At 45.9% G+C, this 18,696-nt stretch overlaps 1 protein-coding gene across 2 annotated transcripts; it reads right to left on the reverse strand.

The window, feature by feature from the left end:
- Window positions 1–2,186: 2,186 nt before the first annotated feature.
- Window positions 2,187–18,214, reverse strand: LOC306715569 (TSC22 domain family protein 1). Of its 2 annotated transcripts, none has more exons than XM_079185979.1 (3): window positions 15,600–18,214; window positions 5,440–5,491; window positions 2,187–3,903 (listed from the first exon to the last, which is right to left on the reverse strand). In XM_079185979.1, exons 1-3 carry the CDS (start codon window positions 17,564–17,566, stop codon window positions 3,634–3,636), a joined length of 2,289 nt encoding a protein of 762 aa, XP_079042105.1. In that variant the 5' UTR covers window positions 17,567–18,214; the 3' UTR covers window positions 2,187–3,633. The 2 variants fall into 2 exon arrangements, with proteins under 2 accessions (XP_079042105.1, XP_079042106.1); XM_079185980.1 differs by lacking the exon at window positions 15,600–18,214 and adding an exon at window positions 5,799–6,120.
- Between the last annotated feature and the right edge of the window lie 482 nt (window positions 18,215–18,696).

The following is an 18,696-nucleotide window of genomic DNA, read 5'->3' on the forward strand; positions in this document are numbered from 1 at the left end:
ACGGGACCGAAACCGTTAACATTTAGAGGATCTAACCGGCTCTCATCACAGCTCGGTATTTGCTCACTGCAGTTGTATTTCTGTGTGTGAAATCACCTATTGTGTGGTCACATGCTTGAGTTTCTTTCCTCTTAACTCTCAGCTACTAAATCTGGTTTCATCCGCAGTGTATATTTGGGATTTCGCAGCGATGAGAGTGTTGTTATCAGGTTTTTCTCTGTGTGTATTTCTGAATGCCTAGACAGGCTTAACCCCATGTAGGGGGGGGGGGCTCAGGGTTTAACCAGCAGGCCACCTGCCTTCTCAGCAATAAGGAACAACACAGAGGGGGGGCCAGTTCAGGGGGTGTAAAGATGATTTTTAGGGTTGATTTTTGGGCACAGTGTTCTTTGTACGTCTGGAACCATTGGGCCGGAAACAGAGGTGGTGAGGATATCATTTAATGTGTGCTCTTGTCAATAAAACCTCTGGTTGGACACTAATAAACCGCGTAAATATGCCAGCAGGCCTAAAGACTTTACTGGACGGATCACAGCACACAATGTAAATAATTCTCTTCTATATTTGTGCCTCCAAACATCAGCAGCGGCGCAAATAGGCGAAGTTAATCCGCGTGTGATCCCTCGGCCTCGGAGAACATCCTGTCCCGGCTGCGGCGTGCTTGAAGAAAACACTTTTTGTCAATGAAACGGGATTTGTGAAAGTGCCATCTGGACAGGAGCTCTGTCGCCACGCGGCGTCTGATCCACCGAGCCAGCCAGTCAGACTCGTCAAGGTCGGGGTCTGGGATCAGACTGACCTGAGGAGCGAGAGGAGGCCAGGTCGAGGCCGTCTAAATGGATTTACGCTAGGTTAAAGACCTCAATTAATTAGATTTGGTCCCAGGACACCACAAACCTGAAGATTGGTATCACATTAAGCAGTTTCTTTTCATTAAAACAACTAAGAAACTCTAAAATAAATAGTTTTTATCGCCTGAATTGAGAGGAAATTTCATTTTACATGTTAGATTTGAGAGAAATTTATAAAAAATGTCAAAATAAATGGGATAAACCATAACAAGCCTATGTTATAGTTAGTATATAGCTAGTGTTACAGTCTGCTGTGGCTCCATCCCATTGTATGGGTGCATGATTACATATTAAGTGGTTACAATGTTCAGTTTTATTAACTTTTATCTAATTATTTTATTGCACGACGGTTTTTATTAAACTGCACTGATGTTATTATTCAGAATAAATGGTGACGTTATGTTATGGGTTATATAAGTATGATTTTCTACTGTCAGATTAATCAGCAGCTTCTCTATACGTCTGCATAACATAAACTGTAGCATCTGTACATGTCGGGAGAAGATTAACAAAACGATTAATAGTAAGAGACATCACAGCAGAACTATAAGTCTCTAAGATTAAAAGGCAGTCTTTACTGTGTATTCATGTATACAGGTTACATGTATGAAAGTACTTTTAGACATTTTCTTTTTCTATTTTAAAGCACTTTTGCAATAGTTTTGAATGCTCTATGAAAAATACTTATATGAATATAATAGCAATGGGTCACCTATTAATCCTTTTATAACTTGCTTTTAATAATTAACCTTTGTGTGTAATATAAAACACAAACAGAGCTTAATACTACGGTTTAAGGTGCTTTTAAAACCAATTTACACACAAACACGTTGTAATGTTCAGCTCCAATAATCGCCTTCACGTGACGTCGTCGTCCTACATATCTGCGCGCTCCCGTTCGCGCGTCCTCGCAGAGAGCGCAGGTCCACGTGCGGTGGGCGGAGTAACCGTAAGACGGGACAAGAGGGGGCTCGGTCGTATGTAACCAATGAGAGGTCGATGTTTAAGTAAATATTTACATGCTGGTACCCTTCTGCGCATGTGCGCTGAGGTCTATGGAGGACGCAGCCATTCATGCTTTTAACTGGGATTTCTGTGGGTGAACTGGAAGGCAGTGAGGGTTGTTTATTAGCTAGAACATGTGGGATATTATGGCATAACATGGTTCATTTGAGGGAAAACTACAATTATGCATCAATTTAAAGATTTAAATCCAGAGTTTATGGTTTCTAAAAGGAGAAAACTCGTACGTTAATGTTCTTTTCATGACTAAAACCAAACTTCTACCTATATATTTCTATACAACCACGACATTGTTGAAAAAGAGTCCAGTTTTTTTGCTTATTTGTTTTCATTTTTTATTTGAGGTGCAACTGTCTAGTGCAATTGTAACGTCACATTTGTGATGGGCTGAGGAACATGCACGAAACATCAACATACGTCTGCTAGGCATCTTCCTTCCTTTCTTTTTTCTTTTCTTTGTGTTGCCAATTGTCTTGTTGTGTTCAGCGCTCCAGTTGCACAGCGAGCAACTCAAAACACTTGGCTGAACAAAAGCCCCCAAAAAAAAAAAACTAAAAAGAAACCATGATTATTCATGAAAAAGACCGATATCACACGTCCCCAAAACGGTGAAACAGTCCAGATGAAGTCAAGCGACGTCAGCGGAGCGTCGACGTCCAGTAAATAATCCTCGTGTGTTGCCACCCTGAGTAATGACATCACAGGTAGTTCAAAACCTGGCAAAACCATAGATATATATATATATACATATATTTACATATTTTGAATAAAACAACTAAAAAAGCTTGTATATATGTATCTATGGTTGGAAACCAGGCACTTGGCAGAGTTTAATTGGAATTGTTTTCATCTGTACAAAATGTACTACCTAGAAACAGTCATGTCCTACTTATTTTTCCTTTCCATCAATTCATTTGTACACATCACTTTGGACACTAATTACATCAACAAGAGCGGAAACATAAACAGACAAAAACAAACCTTTCCCAAAGACAAAAAAAAGAAAATAAAAAAAAAAGAAACTTTTGATTCCCTGCGTAAATGTTTAATGCGCCATCCGAGAACGGGGAGGGTGCATCGAGGGTGGGGGGGGCAGCGACGAGAACATCCGAGAGAACAAAGAGTTCTCAGAGTGAAGGACGAGGCGCAGCTAATATATATATTTCATAATTCTTTATAACCCCCCCCCTCCCCTCTAAACCCAGAACATCAAGACGACGCGCCCTCGTCTTCACGTAAAGAAAAATGTGACTCTTTAGGACTCCCATTCCAGATGGGTCGTGTGAATCTGTATGTTTTGTCCAAAAAGATGAGTCAAAACTGTCCAGTGTGCGCTGATGGGACAGTGCTGGGGTTGAGAAGGGGAGTGTGGCGAAGACGGTGGCTTTCCACAGGTCTCACAGCGGGGGATTCTTTCTGCTCCTTCCTCCGGCAGGGCGATGGGGCGACTGTCCTCCTCCTCATCATCACGATGAAGACGACGATTGTCTGGAGCACGTAATAAAAGCGGACGACACACACACACACACACACACACACGCGTCGATGCAACTCCGAAGTCTTTTAGTTAAATTAAATGTGCAACAATAGAAAAGTTCGTCCTCCGGTTGAACGTGTGCGCTCCTCGAGACGGAGGCAAAGTCGGTCTTGATGCTAAAGTCAGTTCACAGTATGGCACGACTCCTTCCTCCTCTTCCTCCTCTTCCTCTTTCCACCCTCTCATCCTCAGGGGGGGCTTCTCCAGAGTGCAGTTTCTGTGTTACGCAGACGTGCCGGAGCTCTGTGCGGAAGGGAGGACTTGCGGCGTCCCGGCTGGGACCGGAACCGGGGGCTGGGCGGTGCCGGTCGGGGAGCCTTCGGTCTGGACCTGCGCCTGGAACTGAGCCATCTGCTCGGGGCTGGCCAGGTTCTTCAGCAGGTTGTTCTCCTGCTCCAGCTGAGTGTTGCGCTCGATCAGCTCTTTGATCTGCTCCTTCAGCACCTCCACCTCTTCGCGCACGGCGTACATCAGGTGGCTCTTCACCAGGTCCTGAGGACGCAGACAGAGAGAGACGAGGTTAGTCGTGTAAACATCTTGTTGTTTGAGACTGTGAACATATAGTCAATGAAGTGACTATCTCATCTGCAGATATGTTGATATTTTTCATGTTTTTTATTCATTTCTTTCCCTCTTGTGTGTCATTGTTCAAACAAAAATACCCCAAAATTGCTCGTTCCAGCTTCTCAAAAGTGAAGACGTACTGCTCTTCTCTCATTTGTTATTGTACATTTTATATTTTGGGGTTTTGGACTGTTGGTCAAACAAAAGATGCAATTTGAGGGCATCTCCGTTTCTGAGGAATTGTGACGAGCATTTTACTTTTTTTTTTGTGCGATTTAATCATTTGTCAATTAACTGACCACCTATGTGGATAATCCATTAATCATATTAAACATATTGTGGTTACAGTTTCTCAACTGATTCGCTGTTTTATGAGTTTTATAATAAAAAAAAAATGTAAATGTCTCTTTAGTCTTTGGGGAATTATAATTGGCAATTTGTCGACTAAATTGGTATAAATTAAGAGAAAAAAGAATGTCCAGATTACATCGATAATTAAAATAGTGGATTACACACACACACACATCCACACATACTTCTTGACTTCCTAAACCTGGTCTCCTTCGTTTTTATTTATTTTAAAAATATATTTGGCTTGGCTGCATTTTTAGTTCGATCAAACTGACTCAGAAACGTGCTGTTAGGGGTGAAAGAGTGTAATTTAGCGTCGTAGATCACTTCACATTATTACACAGAACACACCAGCTGTCTCAATGAGGACAGGAGGACAACAGGAACGCATGTACAACAATGTGAACTCCTCAGAACACGGTGGATCATTACAAAGGAAAAGCTGTACAGTGCACTCTCATGACGGCTGAGGGAGGATTTGGGTTTAATTATCTGAGCATCCCCTCCTCTTCCTCCTCCTCCTCCTCCTCCCTGCCCTGGTACGCAGCGAGGGAACAAAATGTTCCTGCACCGGAGTGGGAGGAGCCTATCACCGGCAGAGCTATTTATACTGAGCCACGGGGAGGCTGCTGCTTGCCTAGCAACACGGGGCAAGGGTGGGGGGGGGGGGGGGGAGAGAGAGACTATGTATGTATATGCATGAGAAAGAGAGAGAGACAGGGGATAGCGTGTGAACCTCTGCCCATTTCAAGTTGCCAGCAAGCGGGAGGTCATCGGTCTAAGTCGTGACAGAGCAGGGAACTCCTTCGCAGGTGCATATATGCGGGAAATTGTGTTTTTTTACGCATCAGCAGCTTGATTTAAAAGCAAAAAAACCCACGTAGAAAACAAAAAAAAAGCACCATAATGCTTCTCATTCATTCATTCCTCAACTTTCCTCTTAACAAAACCGTAACGTTATCCTTAAAATATGCTTCAACAGGCAGCTAAATCCTGCCTAAACAGCTGCAGCGCGCTCTGCTTACATAACGCTGCTTTGTGCGCCAAACGGGCCTATTTACCAACACTGTGCGGGTTATACGAGTATTAGATGACTGGATTTATGATGCTCACCATTGCTTGTTCAATCTTGTTGTCGATGGCCACCACACTAGCACCGGAAGAGCTGGAAGAAAAGAAAGAGATGTTGATCATAAGCCGCATGCATGATGTTGCATTAGCAGGACACCGCAGGGGAAGCTGCGGGTGTTGTGCTGCAAACAGTATAAATAGATAAAGTCTGGGTGAAAGCTTTCATGCGGAAACAATAATTCTGTTAGTAATAAGAGGAGATCCGCCACAAAGCAAATGGAGGTCGAGGAAAGCTTTGATGGCGGAGAATCAATGAGCCTGAACATTTTTACGCATGAAATGAAGTCACCGAGCCGCCAGCACGGCGCTAATACGACAGAGATAATGCGCAGTGACTTTACCTATTGTCAACCCGGACTGACGCGCTCGCCTTCCCGAGCACAGAGGACAGAAACGATATCGAGAAACTCCTCAGGTGACAAACTCCAAGATCCATCGCCACAGTGTAACATTGGGAATTCATGCTATTCCCATAAAAACCCCCGAAGGCGACTCCTCGAGCTGGAAATCCAGCGGTATAAAAGTAGAAAAATAGCGCATTATTGTGGGGCAGTTGGGCTGTCTGCTCTCCGGGCGACCGCAGAGCTCGCAGCCGGGACACACAAAGACTGAAGCGGGGCGGGCTGTGCAGCTCCGCGCACCGCGGCTCCCTCTCTGGATGATGCATGCAGGAAAAACAGCGCCAGCAGCCGCGCGATTGGCGCAGACGCGAGCTCATTAGCATAATGCATGCGGTGGGAGGACGGCTCCCGGATTGGAGGAGAGGGTAATTACATGGGAATAATTTCAGCAACGTCTCTCTGTACCTGCTGCACCGTCCTCTATATAAAAAAAAAAACCGCGAGACGATGGAGCACGCAGCAATTCTACAGCGGACATTTTGGGGGGTTTTTTGCGTCTGTTTTGTCTCGTGTTGTCCCAAAACTGTCCTGTAAATGTCTTAAATGTGGACTGCAGGTGATGGAGGAAGTGCGACTGAAACAGTGACTCCACCTGTCGGTTATAACTCACGCGCGTGAGGACACACTGACGTCTGTGCAGAGGTGTAAACAGAAGAAAAGGACAATGCTTCCATTGTCTCTGAGAGGGGATTATTCAAATAAATAATACAAAATAAATTGATAATGATAAAATATAGTTAATTGCAGCCCTATTCCTCAGGCTATTTGAGATTAAATATTTAAGAAATACATGTATTGTTGGTAACAGCTAATATGATGTTCTATCCACACACACACACACACACACAGTTTAAGTGGTTTCTGAAACAAATTACTAATAATTTGTAAGTTTGCAGAATAGAGTAATGAAATGTGATGTCTGAAAACTATAAAAGAGAAAATAAAGCGTATTCTTCTCGGTAATACCGAAGGGGAATCACAAATGTATTGTTTTATTTGAACCAACAGTATAAAACCCCAAATATATTCAAGTTGACAATGACGTAAAAAAAGAAAATCCTCTAATTTTTCCCTGACAAATGTTTAAAATGATTAACTGATTAGCAAAACTTGAAGACTAATTTCCTGTCCGACAACTAATTCCTTAAATTACTTATCTTTCTAGCACTAGAAGAGATGAAACAATCTGTCAGATAATACATTTTATTATTAAAACAAACCAGCATCTCAAACATGAATATTTGTTGGATTTCTTGTTCTTTTGTGATATTAAACTGAATATCTTTGAGCTTTGGACATAACCAATAACAGTAATAGGTGCAGCGCACAAAAGAAAAAGGTACATTTGGTGTAAGTAAGATTCAAACTAAAGCAGTCAGGTGTTCTGAGTCTCTCATTCAATCAGTACAAGCTGACTGGACCTCTAACTGCTGCTGCTTCACACCTTAGCTGTGTTACATCTGTCTCTGGATCAGTTAGTGGAAGTGTGTCAACGTGGGAGTTTGGAGATCAGAAACGTGGATGAGGAGAAGACAACACCTGCGTATAGGTTTGTATTTTCGGGCTTTAACGGTTTAGAGAACTGGAAAATAACATTTGTTCTCCTTTTTCTTTCTTCCAAAAGGAGCAGCGTCACATGTATGTTATGGGAAATATCAAACACTCAACTGTAGGATAAAGGTGTGTTTTTACAGGTTGTATATTTCTTGTTGGGACAGGCTGTATGAATATTGCTTTATTGGAGACTGAAGTCTATTGGTGGCGTGATAACTGAACAAAGGGAAGCAAACATGGGCCAACTGGATCAATTGAGGAACTGGAACATGGTGCTTATCTCTGGCAGTTGAGATTGGGGGGGGGGGGGAGCTCAACTGAAAGTAGACGAGACATAAAGTCTTGGGTCCGGACGTGTGAAGGTCCACGTTACGGTGAATAAACATCAGCCAGCCTCGCTCTCAAGTGTAACAGCATGCATGTGCAGGAGCGAGAACACGGTGTCCTCAAAACACACGGAGAAAAACATCCAATCAACTGGACGCCACCACACCGATCAGACAGACACACAAAGCCCCTGGTTTAATCCCACGGACCTGAACCCCCCCCCCCCCCCACACTACTACACCCCACCCCAACCACGTGACAACACTACAGCCATCGTTACCTCTTCAGATGACTCTCCAGCTCCCAGAAGAGCAGCTCCGGGGCCACGGCGTCCCGACCTAGCCCCTTCTCTCTCATTGATGCTGTCAGGCTCAAAACACCCCAAAACAAACACCACCACCACCACCACCACCGCACCTCCTCCGGCCTCCTGACCTGCGCCCTTTGGCCCCCCGCCCGATCCCCTGCTCCCCTTAGCTGTTGGAGATCCACATAGGGGGAGCCCCGACCAACAATGCTGGACGGGGATGAGAAAGTGTGCGTGTGTGCGTACAACAGGAACGTGAATCCTCCTTACGAAGCCCGACTCTCAGACGATTGGGTGCATGGTGAGGGGAGATATGTGGGTGGGTTGTGAAGTCACCTCCCCTTCTGTTGTTATATAAACTCTCAGCAGAGATTACGGTGATCCGTCCAATAGGATGAGCTCCTCTTGACCACACACTCCCTTGTAGACGTCTACAAGCCACTCCCATCGGTCTGCAACCTCTCGCTCCTTCCCGTCTTTCCCGGTTTGTATCCTCAGTGATGGAGATGGACGTCGGCGTGGTACCCTACTCTAAACCTCCTGGTATCTGTCGATAGTGACGAGTGGGTCCCTTCAAATTCCCCCGAACATAACCGCAAACATTCCTCACATGGTGCCCCTCCTTAAGGAGAATGTGTATGTTGAACCAAGCATGTCTTTAGCCGTCCTGTCGCTCCTCATCAGCGGATGCACACTTGACACACACACACTCACAGTATGGGTCTCCACTGGAGGAGCGCGGCTCACGTGTACCTCCACGTTATCTCCCACGCGAGCGTGCGGCACAGTCTGAACAAAGCCGATCAAAACAAGACGGCTAGCTAGCTCGCCGGTAGATCGGGGCACAAAAGATGCCAACGCCTCAGCGCTGTACCTCAAAAAATAACTTCAGAGAACAAAGGGAGGAGGCGGCCGTGATTAGAAGATGGTGCGCAGTTGTGGGGACCGCAAAATGGCGGCGAGGTGCGCGCGCCGGGTGAGTTTGTTGCTGGGATTGAGCTCAATGCACGCAGGGAATGCATTAACCTCATTAGGTGAAGGTCAGATCTTTTCTGTCCTCCACTGTATGTGTCACTAATCCGAGAAACAGTCGAGGGGCCAGAAAGCAACGGGAGAGTGGCAGAAACTAATACAACTTTGTATTTTGTGACTTAAAAGGTACCATCGTTGATTCGGAGCGACTGGTTTTTGCCATTTGTTACTTGAAAACTCTTCATATCCATCTGTACATTGTGTGCTCGCAGATCTGGGGTCAGCGTTCGCGCGGAACAAAAGGGCTCGGCGTTTGTCTGAGGGGAGCGTTTCGGAGACAGTTCCCTTCCAGCCAATCGGCGTTGGCGCAACGGACTCAGCTCAGCCAATGGCGAGAGACCTTGACGCCATGACATCACATTCATTATGTATCCACGTCCGTCCGTCCTAAGCTAGTGTGCGTGGCGTGTGCAAAGGGTTGACCCATATATTACCTAACCCACTATGTTAAAGCTGTACTACACATGGGAGACTTATATGCTGTCAGGAGAAGTAGTGGCAACGTAATAATACTGTTTAAGTAAATTAAATCTTCCTTATTGGGCAGGCTACCGTGTTGACGTTCCACTAAGACTTCATTAGTTAGGTAATGAGCGCGCCACCCTGCCAAACTGTGGATAAAACAATTACCAGGCTGCCGTAAGCCTTTAACAAAACAAAAAAAGACTTTCTATATAAAACCACATTAATCACCTTCCAGGTGAGAGTAGAAGAAGGCAGAGGAGATATCTTTGAGCTCCAGTGGCTAAATGTTCCAGAACAGAAGCCTAAAAGCCTCCCTGTGTGTTCGCTGTCCATACACTGGAAGGCGACGCCCCCTTTTGGACCACAGCCCTTCCTTTATCCACATCTCCACATATTCACAAAAGCACCCAGCTGAGTGTAAGCAACACTTCCGCCTCACTTTATTCTGCAGTTAGAGTGAAAGCAGAGCTCGGGCTGCAGTGTGTGGTCTTGAAAAGGATCCAACTGGAAGTTATATGAGAATGCAAAGAGGCTTTGATAGCAGAGGACATTATAAAGCAATTAGGGAGGTGATTATAGCAGATGATGTCAGAGCCAGCACTGCTTTTTATGTGGCTCCATCAAATACTGTTTCACTGCTTCTCCTCTTGCATCCTATTTTTATTTATTTCTTTCATCCGCTCCGTGATTCGCCAGCCACCTTCCGCATCACTTGTCCTCAAGCCGCTGGGAGACATGCGCTCGCGTGTGTCCCATTTTAGTGCGCGAGGCTATGTTCCACAAACTGGCGGGATCCGGTTTTTCGGAGGCTTTGAACGCCCGGCATTTTACACAGAGGAGAGCCAAGGCCGACAGCAAGATCAACCCCACTGCGCACGCACACACACTTAAGCAAAGGAAGTGTGTTTAGATCTTCCATATTTAGAAATAAAAAAAAAAAACAGAGTGGCAATTATGGGAAGGTTTAATTCATAAGCGGGCAAAGGTAGCAATCAAATACAACCTTCTGCTTGTTGATAATCTCCCTTGATCTTTGCCCAAACACAGAGCAGGAACACCCCAAAACTCAACCAGCTCTCGTGGCATCACAGAGCCTCGGAGCGTGAAATCGGTGTCTGCCATGCACGCAACGCCTTACATAACCTCTGTGCCGCATGGGCCACGGGCCCCCCAAAACTGGCTTGGATTCTCTAATCCATGCGTTTACATAAATATATTATACAATCAAATATTACACAACACTGACGACATTAAAAACATCACAACGCCACCCCCCCCCCCCCCCAAGTCACATGGCTCCGCACAGTGTTTCTGTTTTAAAAAGGTGTGAGGGCTCGATGTCAACGTAAACACAAAGATCACGGTCGGCGAGGAGGAACTTTGCTCGAGGCTCTCCGCAGTGTGCCGGCATCGTGCTGTGTGTGTGTCTGTGTGTGTGTGTTTTCCACAGTGGTGAGGGTCGAGGCTTTCCACAGAATTAGTATTTCTCTTTACCAGGAAGTGTCACTTTCAGGGGGGATTAATGTCTTTCCCTGACAGGTGGTAGAGGGGTCACGTCACATTTTTTCTTTCAAAAAGAACAGAGAGTAACTTGAAGGGGAAAGGCCTTCCGTGAGAGATGACTCGTAAATATTTTGGACAGATTATGGGGACTGATTTTAGCTGTCCTGCTGAAGAGCCCTTGAGCAAGAACCTGACCTCATAGAAGTAGTTTAAGAGGGAAAGAAAACGACAATTACACGTGCGATGAGACCGGTTAAAACTAGTATCGTTGCCTCTCCTCCTCTGAGCTCATGTTTTCCCTCGGCGTAAAACGCCAGGAGGGGAAAAGGCAGCATTAAAAACAAAACGTCTCTCCCGTAAACACCTTCCATTTCACACGCATGTGCACATAAAGCATCCTGATGGGCGAGCTCATAAACGGACACATTTTACATCCTCTCTTCAACAATCTGCGGCTCTGCATGAAGGCACAAGGCGAGCAAACGGGACGCCAGCCTCCTTAAAAAAAAAAAAGAAAAAGCACAGATCAAATGCATCCACGCGATAGCTGTGAGTTGTGTGTGTGTGTGTGTGTTGCACTGAAGATTCTTTGTGGTTCCTACATTGCGTGCAGGAAAGACCTCTCCGCTCAGCTGCCAGACACTTTTTTAGGTCAAAGCGTGTCAGGGTTATATAAACGACTGTTGATTTGTGACGCAACACCGCCACCGTGTGGTGTCACAGCAGTACAGCGGCGTGAGAGAGAGGAGACAGACAGTCGGCTTTATATCGCTGTTGAAGTGGGATTTCATCGCCGTCACGTCTCGTTAAGACAAACGGCTGAACTACCCTCAGGTGTGATTTATTGCTCTCGACATCCAGGAGATTACGACCGAGCAAGAGACTTCGCAAAGCTGCCGTCTCACTTCCAATTTAAAAGATCCAAACACATAGGACAACACGATTGAACAGAAACCAAGACTGCAAAAGCCACGTTGTGTATACTGCACGCATGATGTGCTAAATGCAAGATGCCTGGTTGCACAAAAGACAGAGTCGGAGAGTTTCCATAGAAGCACATCTGTCTTTAACTACCTGGGGTTCACAGTGATAGAAAACACACCAGCAGATGTGCCTGTGGAGAGGCCTTTCAGACGGGATATCACAGAGGTTTCATTTCTATTCTTCACAATATTCAAGACTGTATGTAATGTAACATACAGTTTAGGACAAATCATGCAGCGAAGTTCCAGGCTTTAATGAAGACATTTGTTGAGAAAGGCCAACATATACACGTGTAATCTCTTAAACGTCCTCTCATCTAAAGGTGCGTTTGGTCATGACAACACAAGTTTGTTTAAGAGGTTAACGTTACTGAAATTGTATTTCTTTAGGATCAATATGGCTTTGCAGGCAATCAAATCACTCAACAGACTATGATTTATAAAGCTTCAATGCAAGGTCAGAGTTTGATTCTTGAATTTAAATAAATCTCATGTTAAAATATGGAAACTAAGTCCACGGATGCTTAAGTTTCAGTCTTTTAAGCTGACGTGTCTCCTCTTATTCTTGTCTTGGTTACGTTTATTAGTCATTAAAAGCGTGTACAAACAATGCAGGGAACTTTGGGGTGTGTTCTCCAGCCAAGTACAAAATGTCTCGAGCTTCTCTGAGGATCCTCAGACCCTCTGGCACTGAAAGGAGCTTCTTCAAGTCATACATCATAACACAAGCTCTTCTTTTGACAGTCGCTCCGAGCATGAATCCATATTTGGTGCGAGCTGTCGGGATCGCATAAAAGCTCCGTTATGGACGGAGAGGCAATTTAAAAACAAGCGCGTCAGCATTCACATCACAAGTCAAAGCCGGTACGACCGCTGAGCTCGATTTATCATCTAGACCGAGATATTAAAATCAACCAAGAGACCAAACTAACATGTTGTTCTTCGCACTTTTAGGAGACCAACTCTCATCTTAACAGCAGGAAAACCGATAATGCTGTGTGCAGAAGGAACAAATAATCAATAAAGATTGCACGCCTAACTTTTATAGCTCCAAAAGGATGAGGTCATACAGATAAATGACCCTAATAAATGTATTATGACACTCCATTTACCTTTGATATGTAGTAAGATGGGGAATCCACACTTAAAGGAAATACTCATTATTAGAAAAGAAGGTAAATGATTCTAAAATAATGCCCTGAACCAGAGTGTACGCTATTATTTTGGTTATTTTTGCTAAAAGTTCTAGAAGAAAGATGCAGCCTGTGCTCACAAGAGAAGTGCTTTGTGGTATTATTAATCTCCATTTCTGCATGAAAAACAGCTCGAAACAGCTCTTCAGCGAATAGAACTCAGTTTAAAGAGGACTACTGTTTTTACAGTGCGTGCCGTCTTCACATCGGCAAACGGTGGCGAGCAATTAATAAATGCATCCTCTGCAACCTGTATGAAAAGTGCTATTTCTCTGTAGCTGTTGGTGGAGAGAGAGCGAGAGAGAGATATCACACAGCCAACAGGTGGATAACACACTGGAAGTGTGTGCGTGGAAGTCACGAGTGTTGGCATCGAGCCAAAAGGCACCGACCTGCAGGCTGACGGAGGAACAAGGAGCTGACGAAGGCCTCGATTCATATCACCGTCCCCCTCGGCACTCTCACTGACATCAACCTCACTGACAAGATAAGGGAAACAGGCCGCAAAGCATGCTGGGAAACACAGACACGCCCACATCGCCGTTTTTACAACATGACTCTAGTCTCACACACACACACACACACACACACACACACCGGATCACGCGTTGTCAAAGTCATGACAGCTGCAATGTGATGCTCTAAAAGACAAGTGTTCACAGCAGATTTCCAAATGTCTCAGATTTTCTTTTCTCCATTTTAAATGATTGGAAACTGAATATCTTTGGGTTTCGTACTGTTGGTCGGACAAAAACTACTCGAAGACGTCATTCTGTGGACAAAATTATTAAGAAAGCAAAGTCATTAGTGGCATGAACCCAAATATTGAACTGTAAACAAAGCACTTTGTTTCAATCCATCAGTGACATTCAAAATTGGTGTTAACAAAAACAAGAATCTCTCTGCAGTGGCCTTCTGTCACTGTCACTACTGACGCAGTTGATGTGCTTGGACTTTGTGAGATCACACTTGACTGCTTACCTGTTCATACAAGTTACAAGAGTGGACAGAGACAAACAGACTACTGTCTAGAAGAAAAGGGGAGAGGAGAACAGCAAAAAGAAAGGAGACAGAGAGAAAGAAGAGAGGGTGATACAGAGAGAGTAAAAGAGAGACAACGCAGCCTCACAGAGTGAGAGGACCAGGACTATGAAGACAGCCGACACACTCAGACAGTCTGCAGGACAGCGGCCGATTCACGACAAAACAGACGGAGAGACGGAAACACACTTACGGAGAGACACACACACACACACACACACACAGTCGTGACGGGGTGCCTCGAATTGTTGACAAAAGCCTCCGCAAAGAATACAGTCCTGCTGTCTGCAGCTGAATACGACTACGTCAAGATCAAACCGGTAGTCGTTGCACCCTGCGTCTCTCCGTTCCTCGCGCTCACAATGTGAACAGCTGACAATACATGAACAGTTCAGCCCACCAATGGACTGCTGTGCTGATAATTAAATTAGAGGAAATGTTTACTGGCACAGCAACTGTTGTTTTAACCATGGAACTCCTCAGAAGTCTGAGGATATATATATCAATTTGGGAGCATTTGTTACCAACAGCTCAACTAAAAACCACAACATTGAAGATTATGTTTTGTGTTTCAGTTATGGGTGTTTGGGTGAGGCTGACAGTCAAAGTCCCTCCATAGCCTGCAGGCATTACTGTTGTACTCACAACATGAAACTCCTGCTAAACCAGAACACAGGGCAGTGCAGTGGTAACACTAGACTGCTGCCACAACACTGCTCCATCTCTCTGCAGGGAGAGTTTATCAGATCCACGCAACACAGCTCCTGGTCAGGCCCTCTCACAACTCTGACAGACCAACGCTGCGTCTTCAAATGGGTACCTGCAACTGCAATAACCGCATTTGAGCAGCAAAACTAACAGGAACATAGGATTGAGTAATTGTACACATAAATAAACCCTTGCACAGTTCCCTCGGGTTGGTAGAAATCAACAGATCCAGTGTCTAATAAAAGACTAAACCTGAGGGGAGATGGGGGGGGTGAGAGGCAGTGCAACAGGGAAAATGCAGCCTTACTGACGACACAAAGAGTCCTGAGCTGATAGAGGTGGATGTGTGATGGTAGGGGGTCTATTCACGGCAGAGCATCTGCTGAGTCACCAGCTCCCTCTGTGAGTCAGCAGACTTCTACTCCAGCCACTGATATTTGTACAATAGCATGCCCAAATGTGACATTGGACTCCTAGATCTGAATGAAACTCAGCAGAACCAGCTGCAGGACGCTGTTAATAGGAGAGCAGAAAGGTTACAGGGGTAGAATGTTAGGATGAAAAGCAGCCTAAACGACAATGTCTACTTGAAAACCTTCATTAGAATAAACAGGCCGTGCATTCTCACCTGTCCTCCTCTCCGTCGGCATGCTGAGTCCTGAGGCCTGCGGCAGCAGCAGCGGCGACCATGAAGGCACTGGCCTCAGCCGACATCCCCATGTGGGCCAGTGTTCCAGCAGCACCGCCGCCGGCCTCGGCAGCCCCCTCTCCACCTGCTGTCATCCCGAGCCTGGGCAAACCCAGCAGCGTTTGGTGCTGCAGCAGAAGCTTCTGGGCATCCTCCAGCTGGGATGTTCTTATGGAGCTCCCTCCCATGGTGAGGAGAGGCTGGAGGTCAGCTTTCAGAGTAGTCATGTAGTGGGTGGCATGGGTGAGCCCTACTGGGACTCTAGCAGTGGAGGGGGGCTGAACTTGTCCTACAAAGGATGCCTGGGCATGGGGGGCTACCAGACCTTGACGGGGCAGCTGCTGAGTAAAGCTGATCGGTGGCTGTGCCGAGACCCCTGGAACTGGTGAAACGGAGATTCCTGTCATTCCTGTAACATGCGGCAGCGGAGGCTGGACCTGGGTCTGGAAGGGGGCGGTGGGCTGGATAAAGTCTGGCTGTCGGACACCTCCCGGAGCTATGACCCCTGCATGGAACTGAGAGGCAGGGTAACCTCCCTGGGGATCCACAGCATAGGGCAACTGCTGCGGTATTACAGGGGGATGCTGGTTTACACCGGCCTGTGGTGTTGCTGTAGGGAGCATGACAGGAGCCACTGGTTGCTGCATGTTGGCCCCACCAACAACCTCCTGGGGTGAAACATAGGTCAGAGGAGTGGTTTGGGCCAGTCCCTGTGGTGGGCTCTGCATGGCTTGAGGACTAGCGAAGTCCTGGCTCGGCTGCTGGTAGGGCTGGAGCGTGTGTGGTGGCTGTACAGCAGGTACGCCCTGACTGATCAGAGCATTACCGGAATCAGTCTCTACAGCCACCTCGACACCTTTTGGGGCCTCAGACGTAGTTGGATGTGGAACATCCTTTTCATAATACTCTGTACACGTCCATCTTCCTTTGCGGAATGGCTCAGAGTTAGTGTCTAGTTTGACCACCCTAAAACGAGAGCCAGTAGCAGTCTGTGTGTGCTGGGTTTGAGTGTTGAGGGCAGCAGCAGACGGGCCCGTTCCTCCCCCAACAGAAGCCGCGGGCCCACTCACACTAGTGTCAAAACCTGCAGGCCCAGAAGGAGGACCTGCAGCAGCAGTGACAGCAGACACATTAGAAATGTTCACGTTGCCTTGTAGCTGTGGATCAGCAATAGGAGCTGATGGTTGGGTTGTCCCACCTGCAGGTTTACTGTTATCTAACATCGATGGCCTCTGTGAGTGGTTAGTCCCGGCTCTGGAAGCCATAGATGGGCTGGAGCTACCCACAGGAGCGATGGGAAGAGCCGGCACTGAGGGCTCCCCTCCTCCCAGGCCATCAGAGGGATGGTGGTGAGGCTGGCTGTGTTGCTGAGGATAATAATGAGGATGCATGGTCCCATTTACCATAGAGGTGTGAGGCTGAGACCCCTGAGGGATGGAATGAGGGTGCAGAGGCTCGTTAGGAGACACAATCCCAGGTGTGTCGACCCCATGAAGACTGTTGAGGGTCTCATCAGAAGAGCTTCTCTCCGGCACACCAGTATCCGTGGCCCTGGACACAGACACATCCAGCATATCGGAGGAGGAGAGGTCTTCCGTGTGGGACTCATCCATGTCATCGTAACTCTCGGTGTCATCTGCTAAACTGTTGTTGCCGCTCACATTGATCTGAGCCGAGGTCACGCTTGTTATCTGAAAGCCACTCTTCTTCTTCACCTGAGCGCCAGCCGCCTGGGACTGTGGCTGATGCTGGTGGTGGGGGGGTCCGGGAGAATTGGATCCAGCCTGGGTGGGATTGTCTTCAGCCATGTTGGCTCCACTGGAGGAGGATGCAGGAGCACCGCTGCTACCTCTCCGGTAGTGGAAAGACGTTTTCCTACTCTCTGCAGAAAAGTCCTGGTGGTGCATCTTTACCGTCAATGAGTTACCAAAGGCCAAGAAGTGGCTGACGGCTAAAACAGATGCTATAGCTAGCTGGGTCAGCTGCAGTACCGCGATACTAACGAGCCATAAGTGAGAAGTCAAGATAATTTATGTCCTTTAGAAAGCTGAACGTTCAAGGGTGTATTTATAGACGACGCAACTCTTCCTGACAGACGTCTTATCTGACGTCAGATAGATTAAAAACACTGTATTCAATGATTCAAATTAAATAAACAAAGAAAATTCAGCTAGCCGTCGGTTAGCTTGAAGCTAGCAGCGATTAGCCGCGCTCTTCCACAACTTGGTGTATCACCCCTCTATTTAACACGTATGTTTTGCAGATGTTAGTGTAACAAAAGCCAAGAATCGTTTAGATTTACTCAGGTGGTCTTCAAAGCGAAAGCTTCTTAGCCGGTGTATGTCGCAGGAAATCAGTCGTCGTGGAGTATCCTTTTTCCCGATAACAAAAATAATCCTGGCGAGGAATAAACTTCGTCTGTTGTCAACAGACAACGCTGTCTAAATAATATCCGTCTTTGTAGTGGTGAAAAGTGTCCGCTAAGTCCATCTCGAGGTGTCTTACCGAGCCCGTGTTTGCTGTCTCATTGCCGGTGAGCAGCTACCGAGCTGTCAGTCTCAAGAGGAGGGAGGGAGGAATGCAAACACTGCGACTGCGCATGCGCGTCTCTTCCCATTTTGTCATTCTGGTGCAACGTTCAGGCTCAGTTTTTAAATCGGAATGTACGGAATAACGATTTTTCTTTTTTAAATAAAAATTGCTTTAATCTGTTATGAATCTTTTGTATTATTTAAATAATGTTAACATTACGAATGGGGTGTTTTATGTAGAAATTATCAATTTAACAAAATATCCAGAGTAAGAATTTCTGTTTTACAATATTTACTAAGCAAGTGAAGGCAGCACTGGACTCTGATTAATTAAGTATTTTCCTTGTTAATTTACTTATTACTGGTCAATACACAACAAATTAAATCATTATCTATTATCCTTTTACACATAAATCATAAACTAAGATAAGATTGATTTTCTTTATAGAAAATACAGCATTCAGTGTTTTAGAAGTATCAGCTTCTATTTTATGTATTCAAATAAC

Source organism: Pholis gunnellus (genome assembly GCF_910591455.1).
Source record: "Pholis gunnellus genome assembly, chromosome: 24".
In the NCBI taxonomy this organism is placed as follows: domain Eukaryota; kingdom Metazoa; phylum Chordata; class Actinopteri; order Perciformes; family Pholidae; genus Pholis; species Pholis gunnellus.